Raw genomic sequence first — 11,720 nt, 5'->3', positions numbered from 1 at the left:
CGTTACATTAATAACAGCAAGGTGTGCATTTCAGTGGTCAAGAGAAAGAAATATTGTGACGGTCAAGTGGTCAGGACTCTGTATCCTGACTCAGCTTGAAAATAACCTGTGGTAGCGTGGCTACCGCCACAATAGTATATAGGACGGGTAGGAGACTCTTGCCTAACTACCCTAAACTGACGACTCGGTTTGCACCAATTAAACACCTGAATAGCTTATAACTTCTTAGAGACAACCAAGATACCAAATTACAGTACAATTAGGCATTTATTTATGAGACATAAAATATTCCATTTATGACAATAATTTGATCCTCTCTTACATGACATTGTTTCTTAACCTTACATTTTAAACTATCTTTTCCACCCTAATGAATTATGTATTCACTAATATCATGAATCACTCTCTAAAACTGTAACACTGACTGACTGATAACAACAATAAAAATTCTTATCTGGCAAATACAAACTTTCTATTAACTTGGGTACTTTAACACTAACATTAATATGGTAAATAATCTACCACAGGAATCAAACTACTGAACTAATGTATAATATCACTCTTCAACTAGTATTTGTAGAAATAAATTAATAAATAATTCTCACTCATTTTTAACCAAATGTGTATGGAACTATACTCAACATCAGCAGAATAAATCCTACCTAATAAAACTACATGCACTTAAACTTTGTTCATAAAAACTTCAAAGCTTCCAGAAATCTGTGAAAATACAACAATTTCCCTTAATATTTAATAATACTAATTATTCTAAAATATTCCTTATATAATCCCGTAAATTCTGCTACAAGAACAAATTCCCGAAAATCCCACATTAAATTACATAAACCCATCCCCACACATAAAGAGTCATCTTCGCTAGCCAAGGCTTCTGATTACGTTACACTTCGTGGAGTGTAACGTAATCAGAAGCCTTGGCTAGCGAAGATGATAAAGAGTATACCTAACCAAATACATAAATACATAACAAGCTTTGAAATTGAGGAAACACCTCTTTGTCCATCGCTTAGACACCCACCTAATCAAAACACAACTGACATCAGACACAGACGAACGCAAACTGACTGTTTTTAATCGCCCGCTAAAATAGGAATATTCGCTGGTAACTGCTGGAATTCGCTTGATAATCTTGAACACATAAGTAATGGTATAATAAATATAATTTAAGTTCTATAAACCCTGCAATAACCCAACAACATAACTCTATTAACTCACATACCTTTACCACGCACAGAAGAAATATCTTGTAAATATTACGGTAGTACAAAATACGAAACTACGCAAACGTAAACAGTTCACATACATGCTAGCTTTACGGCTGTTATATAAACATCATGGCTGCGCTCTGGAGCGGGAACATGTGTTTCAATACATGAATTTCCTGACGACTTACACGATAAAAACTCCGTAAGTAAGATTATTAACGGGGGTATTAAGTGTCCAACTGATTAAAGCAAACCTACAATTTTGAGAGAAATAGATTCATATCGCATATTTGACAAAACCCCGTGTTGTCACAATATTTCAAAAACAGCATTCGATGACGATCATAATCATGTCCACAAGTACCTGTGGACGATACATGGCGGATGCTGATCAGCTGATATGTTTGGGAGATATACTAAGTACTGTAGGCTTACGTTATAGGTGACATTTGTGGTCAGAGTGAGTGGTCATAGCGTTAACATTGCCACCAATTTCTAAATACCATTTTCTTTTGAAGAAAACGGCCAATAAATCGAACACAGAAGACAGATTTCTTGTGGTTAAGTGCACGGGGTTGCTTTTTGATTGCTGTAAGGGAGGCAACTGTAAGATTGAGGATATCGAATATAGAGTCAATTTAATTGGCCGATTCTTGCACGATTTTGGAATGGGGTTAACGAAGTGACAGATACGTGTAACTGCAGCAATATTCAGATGATATCAATATGGATGGCTGCGTGTGGTTGACAGTTGTTGCGCTTATAAGGACTATTACATAAAATGTACCTTAGATTTCAAAATCAGGAATTGTAGAATTCGGCCTATGAATAATAAGATAATTAAGCGATACACGCGTCTACACCCTCAGATTTGTTGTTTTTGTAAATATTTTCGGGGTCGGAACATTGTTTATCTTGAGTGTTGTTTACAAACATGATCACGCTCTGTTTATAACAAGGAAAGCCGAACAGGTAACATGGCCCGTCACGTGACGAAGTCATGAACTTCCGTAGCAAAGGAAAATGGATCACGTGGCAAGAGTAAACAAACACATGTCTCAGGAATGACACTTACTTTTGCGTCTTTCTGCTTATTCTGCATTCTGGCAAATTCCATGAGGTAACTTTCAGGTCCCCGTTACGTTTACGTGTTTACATCTGTCATGTTACTTCTTTCTCGGCTAATACGCATGCGCAGTAACAGGTTTACGAGCGGTAATGTATGAATTATTATTACTATATATGTAACTAATAAACAATTATATGGCATGCTTTTATTTCGGAAAATACGAGAATATATGAATAGGCGAGGCCCTCACTCACCTCACGACAAATACGACACTTTACAACCATGTGAATGTACGCGACTTGTTTACTCCACACTCTTCTAACAATCAAACAAGTGATTCTGAGAAAGAAATTGTTTTCAAATGTACATGTATTACGAAAAATTTAATCAACATTACACCTTTATGTTGGCTGATTTGTGCCGTTTCGTCCTTCCGTCTTTTAGCCCCAAAAAGACAAAACAATAAGAAACCTCATATTTTATCTTATCGCCATGAAAAGACGAAACATCAATCGTCTTTTCGAAAAAAAAACAAAAAAACAAAAAAACAAAAAAAAACAAAAAACAAAAAAATTTTAAAAAAAACCCAAAAAAACCCCCAAAAAACCCAAACAAACAAACAAACACACAACCAAAAAAAAATTAAAAAAAAAAAAAAAACATACAAAAACAAAAATTAACAAATCTTCATTTTCTTCTTGAGCGAAAAGACGAAATTTAAGCCATCTAGGACCTGATTAAACTGTGCCACAAATTAAACTGTGCCACACATTAAACCGTTCAACAAATTCAAACGATGGTCATTCCTGATAGTTTTATGGTCTTTTAAAGATATAAAGATATCAATATAAATATGTGTGATGGTACTTTAATACAAGTCCTCTGCATATCTCAATGATGGATAAAACCAGTGTAGGCAAGAGCTCTGTAGTAAAATCGCATTTCTTACACACCTCTATAGTTCTATCAGCTTGTACTGATTAAATTGTAAACTTTGTTTATTTTACAATTGCAAAACAATGTATGTTTTTATCGATCACGTTTGTAAATCTGGTTGTGAGCGAGCGAAAAGTATAACTGTTGGAAGAAACCGTTCTTAAGAAAAACCCACGTGATCTTGCAGGTCACCCAATACCTTTTCATGTCCGATCTGGCAATCGAACCCCAGCCGCCTAGATGAAAAACAAGCGTGTTACCTCTGTGCCCCTGAGCACCATTAACATTAATTAAGCAGGTACAATAGGAAGCTATTTATATCACAGTCGTACGGTTGTGGTATACCGGGGTATATTTAAATATGCGGTTCAGTAATTATATTGAACGTAACAATAACTCAGTCCTGGGTAATGTTTTAACCCTATTATAGAATTGTCTGCGTAGTCTGTATTAGTGTTTACTTAATGAAGGATCAATGTTAGACTGCTATAACAGACATAAAGTACCAGGTGAGTACAGATACCTGTTAGTATATTAGTAATTGAATGCCTCTCTAGACTTCGGTTTCATAAATGAACTTCTAATTAAGAGCCACCTTTAGATCAAAGATAATTCCCCCCCTTTACAATGTCCGTCAATCATTAGTGTGTTATACATTTCCAGCGTCAAGGACTGAGTAGGAATTCGCAGTCGACATCTGAAGATACCGTGACAAAACCAAGCGATTGTAACCTGCATATATATATATATATAACCTTTATATTTGACATTAATTCGAAGCAGTCACATTAATGATATGTGTACCTTCCAATGACAGCAGGTGCCCCCATATAATTGTCACGTCTAATCGAGGTATCTAGCACCGACCGACAACCCCAAACCTGGGTGTTCATTCAGAGGAACTGCGTAGGTTTTTATACCTGTCATAGATATAACATTGAAGACAATTCGATATATCCATCCACATCTTTAAAATCTATGCTTAAATATGACATACCACGTGTAAATGTGACATGGCAATGTCGCCCTGTTGGACTCAAATATTTAAAGAGGCTTACCCGCAGACGGACCGGTAAACGGCACATCTCCGATCACTAAATAAACTTCAGTACACGTTTCTATGTGACAAAATTAGAGGCTTTCCGACTTTATTTCTTGAAAACAATTACAGAATATGTATTTAAAAGACGTTTTTAAACTCAACCTGAGAGGGAAATGTATGGAATATAACGGCAAATCTTCTTTGTAAATCGCCGCTGCCTTTGAAGTTATCACTGTGCGGCACTGTGCACGTGCTTGTTTCTTTGATGTGACAATCAAATTAGACTCCAATTTATAGCGGGGACTTATTGCGGGTTGCGATTAAATAAATTATATTTAAAAAATGAGGTTTTAATATCACTTTTCAGCGTTTTATAAGGAAAATAAAATGAAAAACTCAACAATTCCAACAATCTGTCATGTGTAAAAAATCTTTTCTACTAGCCAATTTTTCTGATCTCTCTGCGGGCAAGCCTCTTTAAGTCTACTAAATTATTGTTTTGTTAGTACAACCGTCTTTTATTTTCTTGTTTCTAGGACACTCATCTATTTTCAAGGAATGAATAGACTGAAAGTTTTGACGGGTTTATGTCTATGTACGATAGTTTTAATCATCTGCTGGACAAGGTCAGACACCCATAACTCATTGAGCTTATATCATCATTACATAAGTGACGATCGCGTGATTAAAACGCATGGTCAGCAAGTAATGACACTACATCCTCGAGATAACTTCCAACGTGACCAACGGCAGGGTAACACAAACGAACTACCACTACCAATATCATATTCTGTTCAAAAAACCTCAAAAAATCACCAGTGGAGCACAGGAGAGTTACCAAATTCCAACAACCTGAAAGTGGGTATTGTGTACACAAAACCCTCAGCCAATGGTAGCTGGGAGCTCGATCAATCGATCTGCAATGATGTACCCGTGTTCAAGTCCGTAAAACTAAAGACCAAGGCCGGTCCAGTGGACATCTATATTCATGATCCCAGAAAGGACGCGTGGGTTAGTGCCGCGCTATCGAGAGAAGGAACGTGGGAACAAAACACAATGGAACTGATAAGTACATTGCTACAAGAAGAAAGAGATGCTGCTCTTTTGGACATTGGTGCTAACATTGGCGTGTATACATTGGCTGCAGCCACGCTAGGGTTCAAGGTCATAGCTGTCGAACCCCTAAAAATAAACGTACAGAGGATTTGTTCATCTTTACGTGCAGGCAACTTCACAAGGAATGTGACAATTGTAAGAAGTGCATTATCAAATAATTTACAAAAGGTTACTCTCGGAATAGTGATAAACAATGTTGGCGGAGCGTACGTCCTTCAGGATAAGCATGCAAACAAGGCCAAGTCAGAGCTCGTGACAGGAAAATACCCAGATATGGTTTGGACAGCAAAGCTGGACGAAATAATTAAACTACCGGGATTCAATTTCAAGAAGGTTATCATCAAAATGGACGTGGAAGGTTATGAAAATAAAGTTTTGAGTGGAGGACTACACTTTTTTGATGTAATAGAAATACCGATAGTCTTGATGGAATGGAACTACCATAAACATGCTTTAAGTGGGAAGAAGATATTGGCATTTTTCGGGGAAAGAAGTTATAAACCATATTCCCCTGTGAAAAATATGCAATTAAATATAAATCACTCGAATGAATGGCCTGCTGATATTTTATGGAAAAAAGAGTAAACTTTAATAAACAATTCATAGAGAACCATACTCTAGTGCCATACTTTTCGTTAAAACAATGTATCATCATATTGTATTGAACAGATTGACTCAATATATATTGTTGACTGCTGTGCGTACTGTTTCAGAAGTTTTTATTAGTAACTATTTAAATTCAAGAGGGATGTTGAACGACGATAATCAATATTCATCAGTTAACACCAGGATGACAACGATCTTTTTCGGATTATTTAAAAACTATTTCCGCACATTCACCTTCGTATTAATTACTGTAAAATTACTAAATTTGGTGCACTCAATTTTTAGCAACCTAACGAATACAAACCAAGTGCTATTAGGCAATCATCAATCAGCGAAAAGTTTTACGCGCGAAAAACACTAAAATGAGATTGCCGCTAAAAGTTATGTTTACAATATTAAACATTCCATTTTAAATCAATAGTATTTTTTTAATATCATGACTCTACGATTCTGTATTATTATTGTTTTAGGAATTTCTCGATTTCGTCGTAGTCATACTCCTGCCCAAAAATTACAAATGGGAAACTGGAGTCTGGCCATATCTTTTCTCTTTCGTGGCGATTAAGCAGCAGTCGCCTGTCCTTTAAGTTGATAGCTCGTGCCTGCTTCCGGCCTTGCTTGGCTTTCCGAGCAAGACTAGATCTGTCTGTGTCGTGAATCAAGCCACATCTAAAAAGTGTTTTGAGGATGGAAAACCTCCCTAGAAAGGCCGCGATGTCCCATACCATGGGTAATCTGGTACCGTTTCTTTTTGTAAATAGATCACGCCTTTTGTTCAACAGAAGCGAAACTACAGAATCAGCGTTGTCGATACATGCGTAATGAGCTACGTTGTAATCATGTGTCTTATGGATGATAACATCGAGGTCATTCAGGTCTGTACCAGGAATTTCCAGAAGGTAATCTAGGGCTCTGTAGTAATCACTGTTCCACAAAACACTGTCACCCGATATGGCCTTCGATATGTTTTGCGGTATTTGAGGCAGAATGTTACATCGTTCGTCATAGTCCAATGATATCAGCAATACCTGGAGGACGGAATGCTTCTCTATTGTCCTGTCGGCTATGCTAAGACCGTACCCTAATAGCTCGTGAAATATCTGATATTGACCACCATACGCAGCATAGTGTAGGGCTGACTGACTTCGAGCATCGACTGCCATCACAAACTCGTCACCCTGTGATTTTATCTCGCGAATCTTGTCAATATAGCCTCGCATTGCGCAGTAATGGATACATCGTCTTCCAGACGTGTCATTGAAGGACGGCATACATATTGTCTCCGTATCGTACTCATCCCAGAGAATGTCACAAACGGGGCGAATACCTGTCCAAATGGCAGTGTGGATCGGTAAAAGACCACATTTCGACCGGTATAGTACCTTTCTCTCTTTTTTCAAAATTATTGTTATGGCTTTCACTTGTCCTTTTCTGATTGCTGTTGAGAGTATTTCCTCTCTGAAATACGTCATAGAAATATTTACTTCTTTCGTTGTGTCTGGATCACAGTTATCATCGCAAATAACACACACGTGGAGAAGTTCAGAGAGCAAATCGTTGTTCCCGTGCTCACTTGAGTAGAGAAGTAATTTCTTTACAACTTCACTGGAATCATCTCTGTCTCTCAGCGCGATTAGCAGAGCACTGACAAACATTTTTGTAAAGCTGCTGTCTTCGAAAACCTGCAACCGCACACATTGATAGTAGTTGTTGTTCTGAAGAATTTCATCAATTATTCTAGAGGAAAAGGTGGTGAAGCAGCGATCTTGCAGTATTACAGCCGTCTCGCCTCTTTTCGGATCGTATGACCTACTTCTCAAGAAATCCTGTATGAGCTGAAGCTTACACTTAAGAAAAATCTTGTCGGGAAAATGGTTGCTGAACGACAAAAATACAGCTTCTTTGACTGTCTGATGGCGAAAAACAATTTCATCTTTATTCAGTAGCAGCAAACTTCGCACATTGTCTTCTTCAATACAATCACGAAGCTTGCTGCACGTGATCGCTTTAAGATCGAACTCATTTGTAACTTGTTTAAAGTCTGCGCTTTCGGCCAATGTCTGCAAATTTATATCGCCGTCGGTTAGCATCATGTGTGCCAGGACTGCGTACTGCAAACGGAATCGCTCGTCTTTGACTTCCTCAACCGGTCAACTTTTGCAATGAGTGACTGATCAGGATGTTTGAAGAAATCTTGTCCCATTTGAAAAAATACATCATTGAAGAAAAAAAGAAAGCAGCTTTGTGGAAATCCTGTCAGTGTTTCAGTGTTGCAAATCTGATTGAAAGTGTTCTTATCAAGGCTTTTTGGGGAATCAGTTGCTGCAGCGCACCCTTTTCCATAGTATATTGCCACCCCTTTTTCGCTGCAATATTTACCCAGCAATTCCTCTTTTTCTACTAACGTCATACGGGTTACATTCACAAGGTGTTCCTGACAGAATAGCATGTTGTCAAACGCGTCTATATCGTTGCGGAAATCTTCATATACGTTTTCACGAAAAGCCATGATAAAACGCGGACTACCTTGCCGTGACAATATATACATGTGATGGAACACGGGGTACCATTTAAGGGCATTGTCCTGAGAGTAGGCAGACCTGCCTATAATGTCATCAAGGAAGACAAGGACTTCATCGTTAGGGCGGATGCTTTTCACCTGATCAGGGTTAGATAGTATTACAGGGGTTAAGTCATGACGCATGTGGAGCATTATTTCATAGGCAAGAGTTGTCTTCCCACTTCCGGCTATCCCATAAAGCAGAAGCACATGTTTCGTGTACAAGATGTGAAAAGAATCCTTAAGTTGTTGAGTTGGATGGAAAACGTTTTCTGGAGACACATGCTGATCCAAGGCCAAACGGGTCATTTCTAAAACCAAGAATTAACGAAGCATTTTAGATTTTGCGAGGATTCACTGTAACACAAAAGTTGTGGTTTTTCTGCATATATACTGTATTTGTATCAAGTAATAAAATGGATGGAAAAGACAAAGATGTCAATTCTGTTTAATTGAGAAACTGCTTTCAATCTCAACATTTAGTTTAGAATTGGTAGTACTACATGAGCGTGTCATACGCGTTCTAAAATGCCAAAGAATAAACATGTAAACAGACGAAAAAGTCGAATATATACGTACCTTTTGCTGACTGGAAACAAGACTGGCTCGACCCTACGACTTGTTCTGAAACGTGGAAGATACAAAATAAATATGACAAGCGTGAACAAAAATAAATAGATAAATAAACAGTATTAAACTATGACGATAAAACGTTGCCCAATTGTTGTTATAAGGCATTAGAATAATTCAACAAAATTACTGATGATATTTATTGGAGTTTTGCGTTGCATCGGATGTTGTTGTTTACTTAGGTCTTACTCAGAACACCGATAATATTTGTAAGAGTACTAGTAGTCAAATACAATACATTAACGCACCTGTCAGCTGTTTCAGTATTTGTTCCGGCAAATCCTGTAAGTCTTCCCAGCTAAGATGGCGTAGATAATCCTGAACCTGGAGACTAGTGGCCTTAGTGTCACTGATTGGCTCTGCATATGCAAGTAGTTTATCAATATTATACATTCATCACAGTGTAGTAAATATGTCCAAACAGGAAACATTCGTATCACATGAGAGCATTTTCGCATCCCATTTTAGATGTGTGAACTAGTTTTTTTTTCACTACAAAGGTTTTTTTTTTTATGTATATATGTTTTGAAAGTTTTCGTATATGTACTTATATATGTATCTATAGTTGAAAAAAACAACAACTTATTTTCCATTCTTTGAAGTGTATTTTGTTTTCTGTTAACTTTACAGGTCTAACAAGCTTTGTCATGGAAATGATTCATATTGGAAATTATATATAAATACAATGTACAATGTACGTGGAAAATATGGGAGACTCACAGCTGATTCACAGCATCATCTACTTTGGATTTAACAAAATAACATTAGATATTCAAAAATATCCACACCCTCTATTATGCTCATTTTTCAATTATTAGTGATTGCTTGTTACATCTTCAACCCAGTACGAAACAGCATACCTGTGTTTGTCTGGGCATCTTCAGAACACGTCACACCCTTTAAATTACAAACGAAATGTCACTTGATTATGTAGTGGTTAACAAATCAATGATATCCTGTAGTATAGTCTTATGTATAGATAATCAACATTTTGGCAGTTTGCATAATCGATCACGTCTACAAAATGTGGTAAACAATTCAAAAATCCAACGTTAAAACTAAATTACATAAATGCATCAGTTATTTGTTCAACATTTCTTACTTTCCTGCTTAATCATGATTGATTTGATTGAAATTTACATGGTGAGGTACATGGAGAAAACATGGCAGCTCCTTATTCTGTTAACACGACGTATATTAGGATGAAAATACAAAGAATATCGTGGGAGTAAAATAACGAATATGGTCAAAGTCATACCCGTTTTCTTTCATCGGTATGGCCAAAGTTATTTGTTCATAAAATAAGGAGGGGGAGGGACCTAGCGATTATATATTGTTTTCAGACGAGCCTTGACAAAGACTTTCAATGCCTGTATTAACATCGGCAGGTCCGTAAAAATAACATTTAACAAACGAACCGGTTTGTCCGCATTAATCAGGAGTCCCCTTATTGTTTTCGGTCGTGGTCTTTTTTTGTGTGAGATTTATCTTAAACGTATTCCGTGCACTTCTCCAGGGTCACCTATCACTTCGGAGGACATCTGATATGTTTGTGACGGATATTTTCTATAGTATTTTGCTGATTGATTATGATGTGACTGACATTTTGCTTACCAATTCCGTTGTAGAGGATACGGGTTGTGGTAAACTTTCCAGTTTTATCATCTGACTGCGAAGCGTTTCAAATAGCTCGGTGTCGAATCCTTTCGCAACCTCATTGATTATATGTGTGATATCCTGAAATGTTTTCTCGAACTCCTCCGTTGGTATTGTAGTCGAATTCACGTGGGACAAACCGTTTCTTTTGTCTCTCAGTTCCTCTACCAATTTTCTATCAGAAACATTCAGTTTTACAATATTGATAAGAAAGCATGAAAGTAGTGTTATATCCATGTCTTCTTCGGTAATGCCTGTATTTACCTTGAAACTACAACAGCAGAAACGATCTTTGTTCTTGTTCGGTCTAGTACAAGTTTGTCCTCTGTCTTCAACGAACAACAATATCAGCTGTTTTTTATTGATAAGCTCCTTTCGTCTGGTCGGGGAAGAAGTACACTTACAACATTGATCAAGTTTGTGAAGATGTATCAGTTCGTGGCAGGAGACTTTCAACCATTCCTGAAATTGTCTGTGACATTTTGAAAGTTCATTTTTCAGTTTCTCCCTTAGAACTTTTGTGCCATATTCTATTAGAAGGATTACTATTTTGAAGAAATTGAACTGTTCCTTTGTGACGCTCATACTGAAACGAAAACACGAGCTTACATATTTACTCAATATTGGATATAATTTCATATAGAAATCAAAAGCATTCTATTTACTATATCTAATTAAATCATCCAACAGCTAAATGAAAGCACTCTTCCATACCCGATACTAAATAGCAAACTCACTTTTTGACAATAAACAATTCAATGAGGAAAACAATTTCAACATTTTAAACTAAAGCAAATCACTGACTGACTTAACCATCTTGTATTATGCCAGACTAACTAATGCACATTGACACGTAGAGTGAACAGATAGGAGACATGATTA

At 37.0% G+C, this 11,720-nt stretch overlaps 2 protein-coding genes and 2 long non-coding RNA genes across 4 annotated transcripts; 2 read left to right on the top strand and 2 right to left on the bottom strand.

Moving 5' to 3' along the window:
* Positions 1-248: 248 nt before the first annotated feature.
* On the bottom strand, positions 249-1,073 carry LOC117318231. Its single transcript, XR_004530315.1, has 2 exons — positions 962-1,073; positions 249-876 (listed from the first exon to the last, which is right to left on the bottom strand). It is a non-coding gene; the product is annotated as an uncharacterized LOC117318231 (long non-coding RNA).
* Positions 778-2,833, top strand: LOC117318241. Its single transcript, XR_004530316.1, has 2 exons — positions 778-866; positions 955-2,833. It is a non-coding gene; the product is annotated as an uncharacterized LOC117318241 (long non-coding RNA).
* Positions 2,834-4,738: 1,905 nt separating this feature from the next.
* On the top strand, positions 4,739-5,984 carry LOC117318199. The gene has a single exon (XM_033873234.1). The coding sequence runs from the start codon at positions 4,829-4,831 to the stop codon at positions 5,969-5,971; it is 1,143 nt and encodes a 380-aa protein (XP_033729125.1). The 5' UTR covers positions 4,739-4,828; the 3' UTR covers positions 5,972-5,984.
* On the bottom strand, positions 5,947-11,420 carry LOC117318189. The gene is made up of 5 exons (XM_033873222.1): positions 10,797-11,420; positions 10,043-10,079; positions 9,431-9,541; positions 9,132-9,176; positions 5,947-8,863 (listed from the first exon to the last, which is right to left on the bottom strand). Exons 1-5 carry the CDS (start codon positions 11,073-11,075, stop codon positions 8,082-8,084), a joined length of 1,254 nt encoding a protein of 417 aa, XP_033729113.1. The 5' UTR covers positions 11,076-11,420; the 3' UTR covers positions 5,947-8,081.
* Between the last annotated feature and the right edge of the window lie 300 nt (positions 11,421-11,720).

This window comes from Pecten maximus, chromosome 2, assembly GCF_902652985.1.
Source record: "Pecten maximus chromosome 2, xPecMax1.1, whole genome shotgun sequence".
Lineage (NCBI taxonomy): Eukaryota > Metazoa > Mollusca > Bivalvia > Pectinida > Pectinidae > Pecten > Pecten maximus.
This window is presented reverse-complemented; position numbering and strand designations above follow the sequence as displayed.

Coding starts and splice junctions, on each gene's coding strand:
- LOC117318199 (XM_033873234.1), top strand. CDS start 4,829: ATGAATAGACTGAAAGTTTTGACGGGTTTATGTCTATGTACGATAGTT.
- LOC117318189 (XM_033873222.1), bottom strand. CDS start 11,075: ATGGATATAACACTACTTTCATGCTTTCTTATCAATATTGTAAAACTG. Junction 10,080..10,796: donor TATCCTCTACAACGGAATTG/GTAAGCAAAATG, acceptor TGTAATTTAAAG/GGTGTGACGTGTTCTGAAGA. Junction 9,542..10,042: donor AGATGCCCAGACAAACACAG/GTATGCTGTTTC, acceptor TTGCATATGCAG/AGCCAATCAGTGACACTAAG.